Here is a 21,827-nt window from a genome sequence, read left to right on the forward strand (position 1 = left end):
ACCCTCTGCCCAAACCCCATCTTACCTGTGAATGCAATATTATTGCAAGTGAAGACATCTTTGGATGCACAGGAAGGTAGGTTTTTGTTTGCTTTTTTTGTTTTTAGGAGGAACCAGGGATTGAACCTGGGACCTAGTACGTGCAAAGCAGGTGCTCAACCACCAGGCTACACCGGCTCCCTGAGGAAGATAGGTGTTTTTTTGTTTGTTTTTTTTTTCCTTTTTCTTATTTAATTTTTTTATTATCTTTTAAAAAAAAAGATACATAAATCACACAAAATATTACAATAAAAAAGATAGGCTTTTATTTATCTGTGTTCTTATTTGTAGACAGTCTAGAGATGGAGGATAGAGAACTGACCCAAATGAGCCCATTAGAATTTTTTTCTCTTGGGAATTTTGGGCAGTCTCTGGAACTACAAAAGAGCAGCACTGTAGATGGTCAGTACTCTTGCTGAGGTTCCTGGAGTTGCCCTGGTTTCTACCCTCCCAACGGCTATGTGACTTATGTAGATTCTGTGAGATGTTCCCAATCCTTCTGAGAAGTTCTTTTGCTTAAACTAACTGGAAGCAGTTTCTGTTGTTGGCAACTAGGAAAACCTAACCTAGTAGATTAGAATAAGGTTGGACACAGACAACATTGTACAGATGACTTCTCTGAAAAAAAAGCAAAAACATTTTTTCTGTTATCAAGTATTCTGCTTCATTCAAATATACTGAATTATTTTCTTTTCTTAAAGAATAGTATGGCTTTCAGCCCTTTGAGGAAGAAAGCGTAAGTCTGGGGTCCATCTGCAATAACAACACATAGCAAAAAACCCTCAAAAGTTATGAGATTAAAATTATTTTCAAAAACATACCTACTATGACATACCATCCTCATATCATCTATACTGAGGTAATCAGATGAAGTATCAAGTCTCAGTAACATTTGCTGCATTTAAATACAAAAATGTTCTTACTGACTCTTCAAAGGGCAGGTAAGGATTTACAATGATCCCTATTTTTACAGTCTTGTCTGCGTCTCCTTGGAGCCTATGACTGGGCAATCTGTAAATAGGATCTAGTTAAGTCAACAACATCCATCCATCCATCCATCCAATAGTTCCTTAGCATCCATCCACTCCATGTGAGACACTGTGCTAGGTAATGAAGAGATCTAAATGAGTAAGAAATAATCCCTACCCATCAAGAAGCTCACAGAACAGGAGGAGAAACAGTAAACAACCTACAATGCAATGTGATATCCTGTAGTACAGGGATAAGCAAAATATTATGGTATCCCCTAACTGCCTAGAGGAGTGAAAGAAAGGATTCAAAGAAGAGGTGATTCTTGAGCTGGAACTTCAAGTTAAATGGGAAACATGCCCAGGAAAATGTAGCTTCAGCTTCTATATTAGACAGAGTTCTCTAGGAAAAAGAACTGACATATATATACAATGTAAATATTACAAGATTTTCATAAGAAATTGTTTCACACAACTGTGGGGATAGGCAATTCCAAATTTCATAGGGCAGGCTGCAAGCTGGGAACTCTGATGAAGGTTTTTGATGGATTCCCTAGGAGAAGTTGGCTGGCTGAAGTAGAAATGGAAATTCTCTCTTCTGACTGCTTAAATCATCACCTTTCCTTTTAAAACCTTCAACTGATTGGATGAGACTTTTCTCATTGTTGCAGGCAATCTCCTCAATTGATTGTAGATGTAATCAGCCATAGATGCTAATCAACTTACATATGATTTAAGTCCATGCACAGTAACAATCAGGCCAATGCATGCTTGACCAAGTAAGTGGACACAATAACCTGGCCAAGGGGAAGCGGATTTGGCTCAACTGATAGAATGTCCACCTAACACATGGGAGGTCCAGAGTTAAAGCCTAAGGCCTCTTACCCATGTGGTGAGCTGGCCCACGCGCAGTGCTGATGCACGCAAGGAGTGCCGTGCCACAGAGGGGTGTCCCCCATGTAGGGCAGCCTCACGCGCAAGGAGTGCGCCCCATAAGGAGAGCCACCCCATGTGAAAAAAGTGCAGCCTGCCCAGGAATGGTGCCACAGACATGGAGAGCTGATGCAGCAAGATGATAAAACAACAACAAAAAAGAGACACAGATTCCCAGTGCCACTGACAAGAATCCAAGCAGACACAGAACACACACAGCGAATGGACACAGAGAGCAGACAACGGGGGGGAAGGGGAAAGAAATAAATTTTAAATAATAATAATAACCTGGCCAAGTTGACACATGAACTTAACCATCACAGCTCCTAAATCCAAAGGACAGCTAATTTTGAGTGAGATGAAAAGTAAAATATAGAGATAATAGTAATACCTATAAGGGCCTCTTAGTGACAAGGCACAATCTCAGTAAACTCAGAAAGCTAGATTACCCATCTCTAGACTTACAGCACCTAAGGATACAACCCCTTGAATGAATTCTTAATACTCAAAAAAAAAAAAAAAAAAAGAAAAAATCCAACTTTAAACATCTGCCTTATTCCAGACAATGATCTTACGAAGGATATCCAGCTCCTCTAAGGAGGTCCTTAGACTTAAAATTTTGTAGAAGGGAGTTAAAAAGGCCAAATATATTCTGAGAAATGGAATAAAATCCCTGGTTTTATGTGACTGAACTTCACATTTCTAATTTGAAACCAGTTAATGCTAAATAGTTCTAAAGAGGCAAAGGAAGAGAGTTAATTTCTCTGTGGAAAAGTTGAGCCTAAGGACAAGGAGACTTCTAAGTCATCCCAGTACATGAGTTTTAATCTAAAACTTTTTTTCTTCATTTTTAACAATGTTATGGAGAGCATCCTGAGAGATTAAACTACATCCAAATGTCTTTTTTTTTTAATGAAAAAAGGAGGCATTCCAAAATGGACCTGCATTAAAACAAGCATCTCGAATATAGGTAAATGCTAAAGTTGAATGCTCTGAACACCCAATTTAGTGCCATATTTGCATCCAAGGACTCCCTGAGGTCCCCACAAGACACTGAGCACATGGACAGCTCTGCACAGTGTGACCAGTTTAAGAAGGAAAACTATTAGGGGTAGGCAAAGGGTGAGGATGAATTGCTATTTACGCACAGTTAGTGGAAAGAGTAGGGATTTTTTCCTGACTTTATTAAGAGGTTGTGTTTTTTTTTTCCCTTTGGAGAGAAAATGAAAAGAAGGGTGTGAAGGCACAAAAGGGAATGTGAAATACGACTGCAGTAATTACTCATGCAATCAGTCCATTTCTATGTGCCCTTATAGAAACCTGAGTACCTGAGAACTCCTACATCATTGCATGGCACAGCTACTGCTTCCACAGGCGTTTTAGGAAATGACTCCCTAGCATTTTTAACAAACTCTATAGGGCTTCCTACATTAAAATGTAACAAAAGAGATCAAGCCTGGATTAAATGCATAATTGTGCAGATAAGTTCTGCTAGTTCGTTCCAAATGATGACTTTCCTGCTCCAAATAATGGGACAAAGGGCATCATCACATGGACACAGTCAGTTTCAGTGATGGACATACACACAGGTAGATGATCTGAGGCACAAGCTGTGATTGGTCCTAAGAAAATGAAAGGCAGAAGGAGGTTCAAAACTGACATCTCATGACTTCTGGTTCTTATTTGGCCAGTTGTAGAGCTGCTTCATATCTGTATTATGCACGTTTTGGATCTTTCTCAAGAGTTGTTCTGGGTGCAGCTTGGTAAGGAAAACCAGATATTTGGCTTGATACAAGGTATTGAAAGTATAGGTGCCTTACTCATGGTAAGCTTTTCACCAGATACATCTGAAATCCTGCTGCCATAAAGAGGACAATGGTCCCACAGTGCCTACTAGAGTTCAGTTTTCAAGATTTTGGGGATAATCTGTTCATAGCCTTTCCTTCCTGTTACATTATAGGATAAGAATTTAGAATATTCAGTCAACAGGTTCTCCCAGTAACACGTGATGTCATCCATCTGCAAGTGGTTCATAATAAACTGGTTTCCCCTAGGGATAAGATTAATAAGAACATATGTAAACACAGCATTTAATAATAATAGCCTACATTTGACTGCTTACCATGTCAAGCACTATTTAAGAGTACTTTATATCAAGTAATTTGATCCTTACAACCAACCCATACACATCCTATCCACACATCATTTACCAACAGAACTTTTTTTCCCCTTAAAAACCAACATAAACAGCCAATGCTCAGAAAAATATTTGTGTAATTACCTCAAAGATTTCCATCTACTTTTATAAAAGGTGGACTTGAGGGCACATGTGAATGTGTGTTTGTGAATGTTTTTCTCCCAGGACAGCTTTAATTCTGAATTATCTCTATATAATAAGGATGAAATTCAGGTCTCACCATTGTAACAATAATTCAGGTAACGTTAGGGAAGGCAAAATGAAGATGATAAAATGGAAAAGAAAAAAGGACAGACCTTACCTTTCAGCAATTTCCTGGGCTATATCATCATTTGCTTTTACAAATTGCAATAGCTCCCTAAAATGGAAAGAATTATTAGACTCTGAAATACAAACCAAGCTCATTAATACCAAGTCAGAAAAGTCATAGAGTGAGGCCTATAGTTAACCTCTAGATATGATGAGAGTTCTTACAGGATGAAATTAACAACAAAAAGACCCCACACAGGCTAAAGGCAAGCTTGTAGATTTGGGTTATATTTGAGAGAAAAGCCAAGTGTTTAATGATACAAATCAAAATCAAAAAATGAATGAGATTCCCTCCAGCGTGGGACATGACACCCGGGGATGAGCCTCCCTGGCAACGAGGGACCACTATCAAATACCAACTGATGATGCAACTGGAAAAGGACCTTATATGGAAGGTTCAATGCGGATCAGCAGAATATACATGTCTACATAAAATAACATGACTTTAAAATGCTGTTTGACCTAAAGTAAGGGGGAAATGGAAAGGAGAAATGAGTTTATATGGCTACGAGTTTCTAAAAAAGAGTCTGGAGGCTGGCAGAAGGATTGCCCTCATGCACAACTGAGCAGAGTCAGAGAGACAGATAAAGCAGATACAACCCCCAGATATTGGTTCCTATGAAGGCTAAAGAGACCCATGAGAGTTATGGTCATGGCCGATGGGGTTTACTACCAGGGCAGATGGCCCCTCTCTGGAAATGGTGTTTATGTGTGATGAATCTGGACTCAGATGGGATCTCCCTTCATAAGACTTTCATACTAATCTGCTGGAGGTACAGTTAACGTTGGGGTTTAAGATATAGTTAGGGGATTTGAATCTCTGGACTGATAATGTGATAGCCAGGTCCTGAGCCTCAACAGACTCCAGCACCTACAATCTGATTTATTGGACTTACCACACTCAGCTAAGATGGAGTTGAAGAAGGACAATCACCACACCATGGAGCCTAGAGTGATTACAACTGAAAATGGGAGGATGGCAGCCAGCATCCATGTGGAATCTGAGCCTCCTCTTGACATAGAGGTGCAATGGACACAACCAATCCAATGTCCACATAGAAGAGGTGGCATTGGATTGGGAAAAGTGGACATGGTGGACGATGGGTATGGGGAAGGGCAGGAAGAGATGAGAGGTGGGGGCGTATTTGGGACGTGGAGCTGCCCTGGATGGCGCCTCGGGGGTGATCACCGGACATCGTGAATCCTCACAGGGCCCACTGGATGGAATGGAGGAGAGTATGGGCCATGATGTGGACCATTGTCTGTGAGGTGCAGAGGTGCCCAAAGATGTACTTACCAAATCCAATGGATGTGTCATGATGATGGGAACGAGTGTTGTTGGGGGGGGAGAGGGGGGGTGGGGGGGTGGGGTTGAATGGGACCTCACATATATATTTTTAATGTAATATTATTACAAAGTCAATAAAAAAAAAAAAAAAAGAATGAGAAGAAGAAAAAATCTCTTCTCCAAATCCCTGCTCTGGCCACAGAAGAGGGAATTTGGGCTCACACTTCCGGCCCCTCTCCATACCTCTTCCTAGCACCTCCCACCAGGAGAGAAAATTTGCCTCCACTTCACTGGGGTCAATTCTTATTCTATAACTGAAAATCTTTTTGACAATATAACCAGATCAAGTATTCCTTTTTGATTCTTTGAGATATTAGAACTTTCTCATTTCACACTGAACATTATATTTTAAACCAGCATTAAAACTGTATTTAAATTCCATTTATAATCTACTTGGATAATACTACAGTACTATATATGGGAATCAAATTTTTAAAAAAGCTTTAATGGAAAAACTCATCAGGAGTAAATGACTTAAATGGCTCAGGTCTTAGTGCCAGGGAGAGGGTGTCATTAGAAATCCTGCATGGGGAAGAGCTCCTTACTGGACATTGGAGAGATCCGTTTTGACTGGGATATAGTGGACCCATGGCTTCAGCTGTGGATAGAAGAATTCTAGCCATTCTTCACCAACATGGAAAACAAGTGAACCACACAGGAAGAGGTGTTTGAACCGGAAACTTGCAGCAACACCCCGAAAATTAAACAGATACCTAGGAAAGAAAAAAGTATTGAAATTAAAGATACCTAGGAAAAGAAACACATGAAAAGAAAAACCATTGAACTATATGCATGCTGCCATAAATATGCCTATTTTTCTTATTCCCTTATCTCCCCTTCTTTCCTTTAGGTCTACTCTCCATTCTTCCTTCATTCTCAGCCTTCAAGAACAGTATGTCCCTGTGGAGCTTCCACAAACACCTTCTTTTTCCTGGCTGAGGCTGAAGGGTGTTCCTGGAAGGGAATAACAGAGTGAGGGGAAAGGGGGATACTTTTCAAGCAGAGATAGAGTCAGGAGCTGCGTACAGGTTACGGGATACAAGGCTCAAGTGGAAATGTACCTTACCATTTTCCACAAGCTTTTCTAGGCCTATTGTCTTTAACTAGTCATGACCTTCCGAAGCCTTGCTTTTCCCCTAGGGTACCTCATCTGGCCAAAGGCATCCCCTGCCTCCGGACATCACCCTTTACTCCTCAAGTCTGGAGAGAACAAGCCACACTTAATCAATCTCCAGAGAAATGCTCCCTGAATAAAACCTACCTTAGAAAAGAACAATTTCTTCTCAGCATTTGTGGTAACATGTACACACTCCTGTCTCCAACCAGAGTCCGCTTTACCTTATAGTCTCCCATTGTGCAGTACAATCAGCACTTATCACTCTGAATCCAACCACTGCCCTCCTCCTTACCTGGTTTTAACTGTTCATTATATTGTTGTTTTTTTCAGAAGTTGAAGGTTTACAGAAAAATCATGCAGAAAATACAGTTTCCATATGCCCCCCACCACCAAGCACACAGTTTTCCCTATTATTAACACCTTGCATTAGTGTGGCAACTTTGTTAAAACTGATGAAACAATGTTAACATAATTATATTATTAAGTATAGTCAATAGTTTACCTTAGGATTCACTCTTTGTGTTGTAGACTACTAGATTTTTTTTTTGTAATTTTTCTTCTAATAACATATAAACAACCTAAAATTTCCCCTTTAGACCACATTCAAGGGCAGCAGACTTGGCCCAGTGGTTAGGGCGTCTATCTACCACATGGGAGGTCCATGGTTCAAACCCCGGGCCTCCTTGACCTGTGTGGAGCTGGCCCACGCACAGTGCTGATGCGCCCAAGGAGTGCCTTGCCATGCAAGGGTGTCCCCCGCGTAGGGGAGCCCCATGCGCAAGGAGTGTACCCCGTTAGGAGAGCTGCCCAGCGCGAAAGAAAGTGCAGCCTGCCCAGGAATGGCACCACACACACGGAGAGCTGACACAACAAGATGACGCAACAAAAAGAAACACAGATTCCCGTGCCGCTGACAACAACAGAAGCAGACAAAGAAGATGCAACAAATAGACACAGAGAACAGACAATCGGAACGGGGGGGAGGGGAGAGAAATAAATAAATCTTTTAAAAAAATAAAAATAAAAAAATAAACCACACTCGAATATGTAATTCAGTGATGCTAATTACACCTCACAATGTTGTTACTCCCATTACCAAAAGTTTTCTATCACCCCAAACAAAAATTACCAATTAAGCATTAAATCCTCATTCCCTATCCCCACCCAGCCCCTGGTAATGTATATTCTAATTTCTTTTTTCTTCTTTTTTTTTTTTAAAGATTTATTTATTTATTTAATTTCCCCCCCTCCCCTGGTTGTCTGTTCTTGGTGTCTATTTGCTGCGTCTTGTTTCTTTGTCCGCTTCTGTTGTCGTCAGCGGCACGGGAAGTGTGGGCGGCGCCATTCCTGGGCAGGCTGCTCTTTCTTTTCACGCTGGGCGGCTTTCCTCACGGGCGCACTCCTTGCGCGTGGGGCTCCCGCACGCGGGGGACACCCTTGCGTGGCACGGCACTCCTTGCGCGCATCAGCACTGCGCATGGCCAGCTCCACACGGGTCAAGGAGGCCCGGGGTTTGAACCACGGACCTCCCATATGGTAGACGGACGCCCTAACCACTGGGCCAAAGTCCGTTTCCCTCTAATTTCTGACTCTACTAATTTGCTTATTCTAACTATTTCATATCAATGAGAGCGTATGAATTTGACCTTCTGGGACTGGCTTATTTCACTCAACATTATGTCAAGGTTCACTCAACATTATGTCACATGTATTGGAACTTCATTCCTTTTTATAGCTAAATCATATTCCACTGTATACATATACATGCCACAATTTGTTTACCCGTTCATCATTTGATGATGGGTAATACTTGGGTTGCTTCCATCTTTTGGCAATTGTGCATAATGCCACTATGAACATCAGTGTGTAAATATCCGTACAAGTGACTGGTTTCAATTCTTTGGGACATATACTAAGAAAGGGGAGTAGTGGGACATATGGTCATTCTTTATTTAACTTCCAGGAACCACAAAACTGTCTTCCACAGTTGTTGTATCATTTTTCATTCCCACCAACAATGAACATCTCCCAAATATTCTCTCCAACACATGTTGCTTTCTGTTTTTTTAATAGTAGCCATTCTAGTGGGTATAAAATGGTATTTCATTGTGGTTTTCATTGGCATTTCTCTAATGGCTAATAATGTTGAATGTATGTCGTGTGCTAACTGGCTATTTGTATATCTTCATTGAGAAATGTCTACTAGAGTCTTTTGTCCATTTATTAACTGGGTTGTTTGTCTTTTTGTTGTTGAGTTGTAAGGTTTCTTTATATATTCAGGATATTAAACCCTGATCATATACATAGTTTGAAAATATTTTCTCCCATTCTGTAGGTTATCTTTTTACTTTCATGATGAAGTCCTTTGATGCACAAAAGTTTTTAATTTTCATGGAGTTCCATTTATCTATTTTTTTTCTTTGTTGTTTGTGCTTTTTGAAGTAAAGTCCAAGAAACCACTGACCAGAATACAAGGTTCTGAAGATGCTTCCTTTTGGTGCCTTCTAGTTTTATAATTTTGGTTCTTATATTTAGGTCTTTGTCCATTCTGAGTTCATTTTTACGTATTGTGTGAGGTGAGGGTTCAGTAGTGAAGTTCTTTGTTCCTTATAACATTTTTGGACTTAAACTCTATCTTGTCTGATATTATTGTAGTTTCCCCAGATCTCTTTTGGTTACAATTGCATGGTATATATTTCTTCCGTCCTACCTGTGTCTCTGGATTTAGGGTGAGTTTCTTACAGACAACACATAGCTGGGTCATACTTTTTTATACATGCTGCCAATCTCTGCCTTCTGTCTGGAGAGTTTAATCCATTTATACTTAAAGTAACTACTGATAATACAGGACTTTCTTCTGGCATTTTGCTATTTGGTCTTTGTAAGCCTTATACCATTTTATCCCTCAATTCTTTAGTTAATACCTACTTTCATATTTATTTCATCATTTGTGTGTACCAGAAGGATACAAATAGCTAAAAGTGAAAGGTTGGAAAAAGATATCTCATACAAACAGTAACCAACAAAGAGTAGAGGTAGCTACAACAATATCAGACAAAACAGACTTTAAATACAAAATATGTTATAAGAGATACATAAGGCCATTATATATTAATTAAAGGGGACAATCCACCAAGAAGAAATAACAACCATGAATGTCTATGTACCTAACCAGGTGCCCCAAAATACATGAGGCAAGCTCTAGAAAAACTGAAGGGAGAAATAGACAGCTCTACAATAATAGTGGGAGACTTTTAAAAGCCATTCACATCAATATATAGAACAACTAGGCAGAGGATCAACACAGAAACAATGACCTTGAACAATATGATAAATGAGCTAAACCTAACGAACATATACAGAGCACTGTACCCCAATCAGCAGGATATACATTCTTCTCAAGTGCTCATGGATCTTTCTCTAGGATACACCACATATTAGATTACAAAACAGGTCTCAATAAATACAAAAATATTGAAATTATACAAAGTACCTTTTTTGATCATAATGGAATGAAGCTGGAAATAAATAATACGTAGGAAACAGGAAAATGTGCAAATATTTGAAGGCTAAACAATACATTCTTAAACAATCAGTGGGTAAAAGAAGAAACTGCAAGAGAAACCAGTAAATATCTCAGGATGAATGAAAACAAGAACATAATTTATCTAAACTTATTGGATGATGAATGCACAACTGTGATTATACTAACTAAAAGCTATTGATTGTACACTTTGGATGGATTGTACAGTATGTGAATATATCTCAATAAAACTGCTTTTTAAAAAGGTGGGGGGAAACCAACTAATAGGATGCAGGGAAGGCAGTTGCTCAGAGGGAAACTTATAGCCCTAAATGCCTATATTAAAAAGGAAGAAGAGCTGAAAATCAAAGACCTAACTGAATACCTGGAGGAACTAGGAAAAGAACAGCAAACTTATCCTAAAGCAAGCAGAAGGAAAGAAATAGATTAGAGCAAAAATAAATGAAATTGAGAAAAACAGAGAAACAGATAAGCAATAGAATCAGGAAAACCAAAAGAAGCTGGTTCTTTGAGAAAATCAACAAAATTGACAAACCCTTAGCTAGACTAAGAAAAGAAAAAAAAATCAGGAATGAAAGGGGGGGGCTACTTACCACACAGAAATTTTTAAAAAGGATCTTAAATGGATGTGGGGAGCCACCCGCTGTGAAACCTATTTACAGCCTCCTACAACATGGCAGATTTCACAACTACTACAGCCCTGCCCCACCATTTCCTTCTTCTTCTTCCTCTTTGTTTCTTTGTTCTCCCCTTCCCGCCACAACTCTGGTGACCACAGCAATATGCATGTGCAAGGCGTGAAACTCCGCAGACCTGGCACGAACTTTCAGCCAATCCCCTCCTTGGACGTCTGTCACCCACAAGACCAGCCTATCACCTATGGACACGTTCCCTTCCCTCAGTATAAATTCCCATGTTCTACCCCCAATAAACAAGGCTTGATCAGAATCCTGTCTTGCCTCCATTCTTTCTCGTCTCCTGCCCCCCCACTTCTTCCCACAGGCCCCTGGAATCTGCCCCCGCCGGCTTGGGACAAATGGATATTATGAAAAACTGTATGCCAACAAATTAGATAGCCTAGAGGAAATGGACAAATTCCTAAAAATGCATGAACAACCTACACTGACTCTAGAAGAAATTCAAGACCTTAACAGACCAATCACAAGAGATTGAATCAGTCATCAAAAATCTCCCAACAAGCTGGCCCATGCACAGTGCTGATGCACGCAAGGAGTACCCTGCCACGCAGGGGTGTCCCCGTGTAGGGGAGCCCCGTGCGCAGGGAGTGCGCCCCATAAGGAGAGCCACCCAGTGTGAAAGAAAGTGCAGCCTGCCCAAGAATGGCGCCGCACACACGGAGAGCTGACACAACAAGATGATGCAAGAAAAAGAAACAGATTCCTGGTGTCGCTGATAGCGGTCACAGAAGAACACACAGTGAATAGACACAGATAGCAGACAACTGGGGTGGGGGATGTAGGGGAGGGGAGAGAAATAAAAAATAAATAAATAAATCTTAAAAAAAAAAAAATCTCCCAACAAAGAAAGGCCCAGGACCAGGTGATTTCACAGGTGAATTCTACCAGTGATTTCTAGAAGAAATAATACCAATCCTGCTCAAACTCATCCAAAAAATTGAAGAGGAGAGAATGCTACCTAACTCATTTTATGAAGCCAAAATCAACCTAATAATAGGTAAAGATACTACAAGAAAAAGAAATTACAGACCAATTGCTCTAAGAAATTTAGATGCAAAAAATCCTCAATAAAATACTTGCAAATCAAGTCCAATAGCATATTAAAAGAATTATACACTACAATAAAGTGGGCTTTATTCCAGGGTTCAATACAAGAAAATCGATTAATAATATAATAAATCACATTAACAAAACAAAGGAGAAGAACCACATGATCATCTCAATTGATGCAGAAAAGACATCTGACAAAAATCTAGCATCCTTACTTGACAAAAAAAAACTTCTGGCATTTTGAAAGACAGACTCACTAGATATAAAATTCTTGGTTGGCAACTGTTTTCTTTCTGCTGACTTTAAATATTTCATCCCGCTGCCTTCTTGCCTCTACGGTTATATAAGAAATTGGCACTTAATCTTATTGGGATTCCCTTGTACATAACACATCTTGTTTTTTTCTTGAACCTTTCAGCTCCTTGTCCTTTGCATTTGACCATTTGACTATTATGTGCCTGGGCATGGTTCTCTTTGAGTTTATAATATTTGGGGTTTGTTGAGCTTCTTCAATACACATATTCATGTCTTTTGTGAAGTCTGGGAAGTTTTCGGCTATTATTTCTTAGAATATTCCTTCTGCCCCTTTCTCTTCTTCTCCTGGGACTCACACAATGCATATACTGGTATGTCTAATGTTGTCCCACAAGTCCCATAGGCTCTGTTCACTCTTTTTCATTCTTTTCTCTTTACTTCTCAGCCTCAATCACTTCAATTGCCTTGTCTTTGAGTTCACAGATTTTTTTTCTTCTTTTTCTGCCAGCTCCAATTGCTGTTGAAACCCTCTAGGGAATTCATTTCAGTTATTATGTTCTTCAATTGCAATACTTCTATTTGATTCCTTTAATTTTTTATTTTAGGATGTACCGAGGATTGTACTCAGGACCTCGTACATGGAAACAGGTGCTCAACTACTGAGCTACATCTGCTCCCCACTGAGAGCTTTTTCATGTTTTATTTGCTTGTTTTGTTTTTAGGAGGCACCAGGGATCAAACCAGGGACCTTGTACACAGGAAAGAGGCACTCAACCACTTGAGCCACATCTGCTCCCCTAATTTCTTTTTAAATTTTCTATATCTCCACTGAGATACTCAAATTGTTCATTCATTGTTTTCTTGATATTGTTTAGTTCTTTCCCCATGTTTTCCTTTATCTCCCTGAGCTTACTGAGAATCATTTTTCAAAGATCCAGTATGTCCAGAGTCTGGTATTCTTCACTGATTTCTCAATTTTTCTTTTTCCTTTGGGTGAGCCTTAATTTCCTGTTTCTTTGTCTTGTAATCTTTTGTTGCACACGGTACATTTTAATATTCTGAGGTGTTAACTCTTGGCTTCAGTCCTTGTGCTATCTGTTCTTTAAGCTTGTATCGAGCTAGCGATATGACAGAGATGTCCTTGAATGTCTGGAGCTAACATAAACTAACAAACCAAGGCAAAAAAAACACGTTTCGAGTCTTTGTAAACTGGGTCTGTGTTGGCTGTGCTTGCCTTTAGAGTTTAGCTGTCCTATCAAGATCAGTCCAAATGAAGTGAGGGTCCTCTCCATCTTTTCTGGACCTATGCATTATCCTGGGCTTGTGCTTGCTTATGGCCTTAGGAATTTCCATTTACAAGAATCTAAATGTCTTCTATGAAATAAACTTTCCCTATCTCCCAAGCACTCTATTGTGTGTCTCAAAGCTGATAATCCTTTGCCCCACTGTGCACTACTGTGACTTAACTGTTGCTTATACCACTTTAGCTATCTGCAAGCTGCTTCTGCCTGCAGGGAAAGTAGTAGGAGGGTGAGTCAGAGAGGACTTTTTCTGGTTCAGTCTTTTAGGCTGCCACCCAATATACTGGCAATGACACAGAGACATCCCACTTTGCACATGGGATTACTCTGCTCCTTCAGTAACAGGGCCAGGGATCCACCAAGGGAGCCCAGGCTAGCTCCACATCATGCTGGGGAAAGGGTGAAGGAGGGATCAACAAGAGTGCCATGAGCTCTCCTACCATTTTAAAGCTGCATTTTCTTAATTCTGCACTCACCCACTTATTGCAACCCTTTAACTGTTTTCTGGAGTTTAAGGAAGATGGCTCTGCCAGTTTTGCTAGTTATTTAAAGGTTCTGTGGGGGAAGAGAAACCTGGATTGTCCTATTGCTGCCATCTTGGCTGAACAGAAATCCCCTAGTCATCTAATTCTTAGTCTGACAATTATAGTATTTTAGTTATATATATTTTATTCATGTTGAACCTTACACTATTTTATTAACCTGATAAATAGTACATCTAAATCCAACTACAGATAGGGTGGTGATGTGAAAACAGGTAATCCCATCTCTTTGATTGCTAGCCTCCAAACTCAGTGGAAATAGGGGTCATGTTTCACTCACTTTGGCAGTCCCCACACACTCACATCAGAGACTTGGGCACAACAGGCCCTCGGTAACTAACAGCTAAATGAATTAATGCTACTTTCATAAAAAAACTTGACAGTAGTATTTCAGTTCTCACCCAAAGTGAAGCTTATTTAAAAGCAACAGAACAACAACAACAAAAAATAACAGCAACAAAGAAGCCAAGAGAGTCAGGAGTCCTTAAAGTGTGTCTTACTTGTATTTGCAGTGATCCACTAGATGGACGTCCTTAGCAGCTGGCTTTCCCAAGGTATCCTTTAGGTGAAAAGGAAGTTATTAGTATTAGTAGTAATTGCATTTATTTGAAGACTACCGTGCATCAAGAATTACATTAAACATTCTACCAACATTTATCTTGCATGAATTATTTATACAGGACTCTCAAGTGATGGTTGGGGGGGCTTACAGATGATGCCCACACAAATTTTCATGGGCATGCTAAGTACTGAAAAATAAATATTCAAATTATTACCAATATTTATAAAAGTGATAGGCTATCTCTGGCAAAATTCCAGATTTTCACCTTTTTTTGAAAAACTGAAGATCTGACAAACCAGATTCCCATTCCCACTTGGCAGCAACTGACTGGAACTGTGAGTGTTCTCCACTGGATCCTGCTCACTCCTTTACATCACCAGCCAGCACATAGGGGCAATTGAGCTTGAGACTCTCATGTACTTTGCATCCAGCTTATCAGATGGTAAACTCTTTGATGAGAGGAACTAGTTTTGGTTGCCATTGCAGCCTCCCATAGTAGATGAAAAAACAAATTTTTCATATTTTCATTAAGTTTCTTCAACTTCATTTACTCCTGGTTTTATTGATACATGTCAAATAATACATGCATTTCAGATATACTTAATTTTTTCCCAAGAAGTTTAAATGTTTTTCTCATTTGGTATCCTCATATGGTATATGGGAAATTTCAGATAGGGAAATTTAGGGCTTAATGTTCTTTGATTAAAGCAAGAAATTATGGAGAAAAGAGGTCAGAGGAGGACAGTAAAGAGCCTCATTTCTGGTTTTACCTCAAACTCATTTCAGGAGCTTTAAACAAATAAAGACGCCTGGATCCTGTCCCCAGGGATTCTGATTCATTTAATTTATTTTTTATGCTCTCTAGTTGTACCATGCAGGCAGGGTTGAGAACCACTGGCTTAAATCAGGGGCTGACAAACTACCGCACACAAGCCAATTCCAGACCACTGCCTGTTTCTGTATAGACTGGGAGCTAAGAATATTTTTACTTTTTTAAATGGTTGGGAAAAAACACAAAGAATATTTTGATTTTATCATATGAATTTCAAATTTCGATGTTCATAAAGTTTTATCAAAACACTGCCATGCTCATTTGTTTACATGTTGTCTGTGACTCTTTTCGTACTATGACAGCAGAGCTGAGTAACTGCAACAGAGACCAAATGTCCTGCAAGGCTTAAAAATATTTACTTTCTGGCCCTTTACAGAAAAAGTTTCCCCACCTCTGGTTTAAATCTTCAAAGCAAAACACAAATACAAGCCAGAAAAAGTATCATGGGTTTGAAAAAGAATTTACCATATACAGTAATAATGATTTATGGACTTTCTCTACATTTATCCCACCATTGAAAAGAAACCTAATCTGTAATCCTACCCATGTGGCAATGTTCTTTGCATGAGCATGCTCATTGCTATAGTTCTATTCAGATGATTGGTGATTACTTTCATAGATTTCCAGGCCTGGTTTTTGGTGTATTCTGCATCAACAAGTTTTGGATTTTTCCGAGATAGAAGAATGAGAGGATCTCGTTCTGGACTTGTCCTATTAAAAAAACACATGACATCAAACCATATGGCCTTTACCATAATACTATTCCCAAAGGTGAGCAGTCCTAGGACCCAGTGCAGGACTGTATGCACAGATGGACAATTCACTGGTTACTGTGACAGTAGAGGAGGGGGATACTGGATCCTGCAGCTCCTAGGTGGTCCTAGGCTATTCCCTGCTTTATGTTCAGGGGCATGGAATGTCTAGCCATTCTTTTGTTCCATCTGGTCTTTAACAGTATGTTGTTCTGGTCACTACAGCCATAACTCAGGGAATACTTTCCTTTTTAGGAGGGTTCATGAAGCCTCTAAAACCGCTGGTACTCACAGCTGTGTGACTAGGTAATCACCACTCACCAAAATAGCACATGACCTTTGTGGTATATGCTCTGTAAAGTTCAGTACAATACTTAAAATTTAAAATTATGGGCTTAAAAACCTTAAGACTATAAGGGGATAAAGTCTTAATCATGGTCAAAGTAGCAGGGGGTTATGATATTTGAGGGGTCATGGACTCCCTAGGAATCTGATGAGAACTGTGGGACCTCTGTTTAGAAAAATGCAGTAGCCACATATAATGTCAAGGAGGTCTTAAAACCCTTCAAGACCAGATTTGGACCCTGAGAAAAGAGCCTATGATCTAAAGATTTGAGAAACAGAGAAGGTGATAAGGAATAAGAAACAGTGGCTGGCCAGTTTTACTGCATCCTCAAGTCCACTGGCCAAGCAAATAAGAGGGTAAACACAGAGTGTTCAAGGGCTCACTGCAAAAACTACAAAACTTTCTCCCTTCATGATCTCTTTTCTATTCATCCGTTCAACAAATATGTATTAATATCTATGTGCCAGGTGCTCTTGACCCAGCACAAACAGGAAGGACCCCGACGCCAGCCTTTTCCAGTTTCCTCTCTTTCCTGCCCTTTTCCCTCTCCATTTTCACTCATCTTGGTCTGTGCTCTTAAGCACTTTTGGCAGTCATATAGTCTAATGAAAAAGGCAGTATGAGATCTGGTTATGATTCCTGCTCTGTCTTCTACTAGCAGAGTGACAATGGGAAACATTACAAGCTGGGAAGCTAGGACGCGCTCAGGAAAGAAAACCACCTGTCTGTTCAATATCATATAGTCAGTGCCCAACACACTCAGGACACTTTGAAAATATCTGTTGAGTGACTGGAGGGATAAACTTCACTGCCTTGAATTTCAGTTCAATTAAAAGTGATTTGGGCAAACAGTTTCCATTCTCCTCTAGTCCAAAATTCGGTAATTCTATGTTTATTTCTCAGTTATCTTAACTTGCCCTTTGAGCTACAGAGTTCTTCACACCCTCAAAATTGCTTATGTTTTACACATGAATTGGAAGAGTATCTATAATATGTTAGACAGCATAATCACCTTGATCCTCGGAAATATGCTGTAGAATTTTTCTTTTTCCATGGCCACTGTGCTGCTGACCTAAATATAAGGATTTTGATTAGCTGCTATGTTTGTTAAAAAATTAGACAAGGATTTGTTTTAACCATTTCTGAAGATTAGTTCAGAGTTCTACATTTTGAAGTAAGTCTGATGAAAGCTACTTTTCTACTCCAAGGAAAATGCCCTAATAACATTAAGTTATCTTTTGTTACCATTTCATTCCTCTGGAGGTGCTAGCCAATAATACCTACAAATCTACAGCCTCATCAATAAGTTAACAGTATTAAAAAGAAAGCCCCCACAACCCTGAAAGACATGTTTTGGGATGCTTAATTCTGTATAATAAGGCAACCTCTCTCTAAGTAGAATGCTACTGATAACACTGATATGCAAAGAGAACTTCAGAAAGTATCAGAAATTGAATGAAAGGACAGGAAAACAAATCACTCCCTGACTTTGTTTTGGATGCCTAGGAGGTACCATCAGATTTAGTCAAACATTTGCAAAGCACCTTAGCATTCTTGAAATAGTACAAGTGTTCCATAAAGACAAAGTCCCTGAAACTCAGGTCTCAGTACACATTACCATGACCAGCCTTCCTTACTGAAACTGCCACAGATGAGTCATTCTTAACTTTCTTCACAGGAACCCTGCACAGAAATTTGGGCTGTCTTCCTTTGAAAAAGAACAAGGGGGACAGACTGGAGTTAATGAGGAACTGGTGGACTATATGACAATAATGAAAAAACTTAGGATATAAACTTTTTAGATAGAGATACTTTTCAGATACATATGATCCCTTTTTACTCATTTTCACTCACTTGAAAGGATTATCGATATTCTTCCAGGCCGGCAGCTAACCTGGCTCTTCCTCTAGCCCTTTCTTGCTGAATTCTCCAGTCTAAGGCCGGAATTATTTTTTGCTTTCTCCTGAACTCCCTTTCCACTAAGATATAAACACTGTAGCACTGTTTTCTCTTGAATGGGAAAAATAATAAATGTTCACTATATAAAATTCTAAAAGAACGACATAAAAATAAAAGTAAAAAAATAATCCAGAATCTCCCCAGTCACAGATAGCCACTTTTAACAAGTTAACTTTTTAGTGAAGAATTTCCTTCTTTCTTTCTCTCTCTCTGGATATATATATATACACACACATACATACTTATGTATCTGTATCAGTGGCTCTCAACTAGGGGTGATTTTGTACTTCCCCCTCCCAGAGGATATCAGAAAATATCTGTAGACATTTTTGATTGTCAGGACTGGGGGATTGCAGCTAGCATCTAAGGTAAGAAGCTAAGATGCTGCTGAACAGTCTACCATGCACTGGACAGCCCTCCACAACAAAGAACTACCTATCCCAGCATGTCAAGAGTGCTAAGGTTGAGAAATCTTGCTACAAAGAGTAGAGTTCTTACTATACATGTTGTTAAGTAACATTCTTATTAGAATACATATTATAAATAATAATAATAGCTAACACCTATGTAGCACGTCCTATGTTCCCAGTACTGTTTGAAATGCTTTGTATATATTAACTCATTCTCGCAACCTTATTAGGTGGGGTTTTATTACTCCTACTTTATAGATGAGGCCCCTTGAGAATTTAAGTGACTTGCCCAGAGTCATGAAGTTAGTACCAGAGCTAGGGTGTAAGCCTAGATTACCCTGCCTTTCCATTCAGGCACAGTATTCCATTTTATAGCTGTCATAATTCACTTCACCCCTTATTAATGGGCACTTAGGTAATTTATGCTATAAGAAACAACACTGTAATAAACACCTTTATGCACACATCTTTGCACACATGTCTAAATAACGCCTTGGGTTGACTTCTAGAAGTGGCGTGGCTGGGTCAAAGATATACTTCTGATGTGCCCCATATCAATATGGAGGACAAGACTTTGTTTTGTGTTTTAATATTAAAGACTCCTAGGAGATGTTAATGATTTGACACCCCAAAATGTAGTCAGGTAAAGTATTTTAGTGACCTGAGTTTTTTCCTAAGGGGTAGGGCCAGCTAAGGTAATTCTTAACAGTCAGGTGAAAGAGGCCTCAGAAGCCCTGATATATTAGTGACCAACACCTTTTGCAAGGATTTATCCACAGAGTTGTTACAGTGATTAGGTCTGTCTGAGCTCACTCCAGAGACTGGGAGTTGATGTAGCAGAATCCCTAGGAAGTGTCCAAAGTGTTACAGTGCTAATAGCTGAGGGTGAAATACATCAGCTTTGTAGAGAGGTAACTTAATAATTTCAGTGCCTGTACGAAGTTAACATACTATGTGTAAGTTAGATGATAGAGCATTTTCTGTAACTTGCATTTTTAAATGTCTTTGTGTATATATGTATATCTTTGTAATAAGAGTGTTTGTCCTATAGATCAGTTATACCAAGGAGGGTCAGGAAAGATACTGGAACTAAACTACACAGAAACATTCCATGAAGCTAATTGTCTGGGGGGCAATCAGTTTATAGTGGTACACTTAGATTTAAGTGGTCAATTTAGGCTGCTTGATTATAATTTTGCCATAAAACTTAATTAACCCTAAGAAGTACTGTGGGTTTTTGCTGTTGTTTTTTTTTAATTCATAATAAACATTATTTTTAGAGAAGTTTTATATTACAGAAAAGTTACATCAAAAGTATAGGGGAGGAACGGGAAGCGGACTTGGCCCAATGGATAGGGCATCCGCTTACCACGTGGGAGGTACAAGGTTCAAACCCCGGGCCCCCTTGACCCGTGTGGAGCTGGCTCATGTGCAGTGCTGATGTGCACAAGGAGTGCCGAGCCATGCAGGTTGTTTCCCGCATAGGGGAGCCCCACACGCAAGGAGTGCGCCCCATAAGGAGAGCCACCCAGCGCGAAAGAAAGTGCAGCCTGCCTAGGAGTGGCGCCGCACACACGGAGAATAGCAAGATGACGCACCAAGAACAGACACAGATTCCTGGTACCGCTGACAACAATACAACAATGGAAGCGGACACAGAAGAACATGCAGCGAATAGACACAGAGAGCAGACAACTGGGGCGGGGGAGAGGGAAGGGGAGAGAAATAAATTTAAAAAAAATTTTTAAATCTTAATAAATAAATACTTAAAAAAAAAAAGTATAGGGGAGGGAATGTGGAGGATTAGAGAGGTGAAGGGATCACTTCTCTCCCAGAAATAATAGCTAGAGGACAGGCAGAGACTGTCTGGAGGGCTGCTTTGGAGTTCAGGACACCAGAGAAGGCAAGACACCACCCAGAAGAGAGATGGGCAAAGGAAAGGAGTCTCAGCGGGCTGAAAAATCCCATGAGCAGATCTGCAAAAAACAGCAGCAGAAGCTCACCCCCCCTCCGCCCCACACACACACAGAGCAAAGAGTAGTCTGTAGACTGCAGTGGCTGCAAACTTAAGAGGCTGTGGGGGTCCTCTTCCCTAAGGAAGGGGAGGGGGGGACACAGTGTACAGCAAATTCAGATTTTGGTCAGGTAAGTTGGCCTGCTGCAGTGGAGGGGGTCACACACTTACAGGCCAGGTGGAGCCACAACATTGTTAGCCCTGAGAGCCAGCAGAGAGCTAAAGATAATTTGCCTCCTCAAACACCCTCCCTGCTGCTCCAGGTGTTGCTGAAGAGGCACAGGGAAGGAAGGTGTGGCCAGCCAAGGGTGGCGAATAGCCCCTGAGAAAGTTTGTTTGTGAGGCTTGGCCAGCTCAGAGGACACAGCCTCTGTACCTCCCACCTGACTGAGGAGTTACACTGAATGCATTTCCCCCACATCTGTGTTGAGAAGTCTACCAAAGAGTACTGTCTGCTGGCCAAAGCAGGAAAGTGCATGAAAGGGAAAAATAATAATAAATAAAAGAGGCACGCAGGTACCTTTACTGCCAACCTCTCCAAGGCCCTTGGAAACTGGGCTGCACCCCATTACTGGGTCCTTAGCCCTGGTTTGAACAGTTAAACAAGAGGAATCCTAAATATATCGAACTAGTTGAACCAGGAGTCAAAGA

The 21,827-nt window shown here is 40.1% G+C and overlaps 1 protein-coding gene across 2 annotated transcripts in view; it reads right to left on the bottom strand.

Annotated features, from left to right (window-relative positions):
• Nucleotides 1-282: 282 nt before the first annotated feature.
• POGLUT1 (protein O-glucosyltransferase 1) overlaps nucleotides 283-21,827 on the bottom strand; it is a 38,258-nt gene continuing 16,713 nt past the window's right edge. The window contains exons 6-11 of one of the 2 annotated variants that reach the window (XM_023585293.2): nucleotides 17,806-17,865; nucleotides 16,307-16,406; nucleotides 14,802-14,860; nucleotides 6,340-6,507; nucleotides 4,439-4,495; nucleotides 283-3,990 (exon numbers count right to left, since the gene is read on the bottom strand). In XM_023585293.2, coding sequence (XP_023441061.2) covers nucleotides 3,834-3,990; nucleotides 4,439-4,495; nucleotides 6,340-6,507; nucleotides 14,802-14,860; nucleotides 16,307-16,406; nucleotides 17,806-17,865 — 601 coding nt within the window. In that variant the 3' untranslated portion in view covers nucleotides 283-3,833. The remainder of the gene's footprint in view (nucleotides 3,991-4,438; nucleotides 4,496-6,339; nucleotides 6,508-14,801; nucleotides 14,861-16,306; nucleotides 16,407-17,805; nucleotides 17,866-21,827) is intronic. The other variant, XM_023585292.3, reaches the window with a different exon arrangement.

This window comes from Dasypus novemcinctus, chromosome 4, assembly GCF_030445035.2.
Source record: "Dasypus novemcinctus isolate mDasNov1 chromosome 4, mDasNov1.1.hap2, whole genome shotgun sequence".
NCBI classification, from domain to species: Eukaryota; Metazoa; Chordata; class Mammalia; order Cingulata; family Dasypodidae; genus Dasypus; species Dasypus novemcinctus.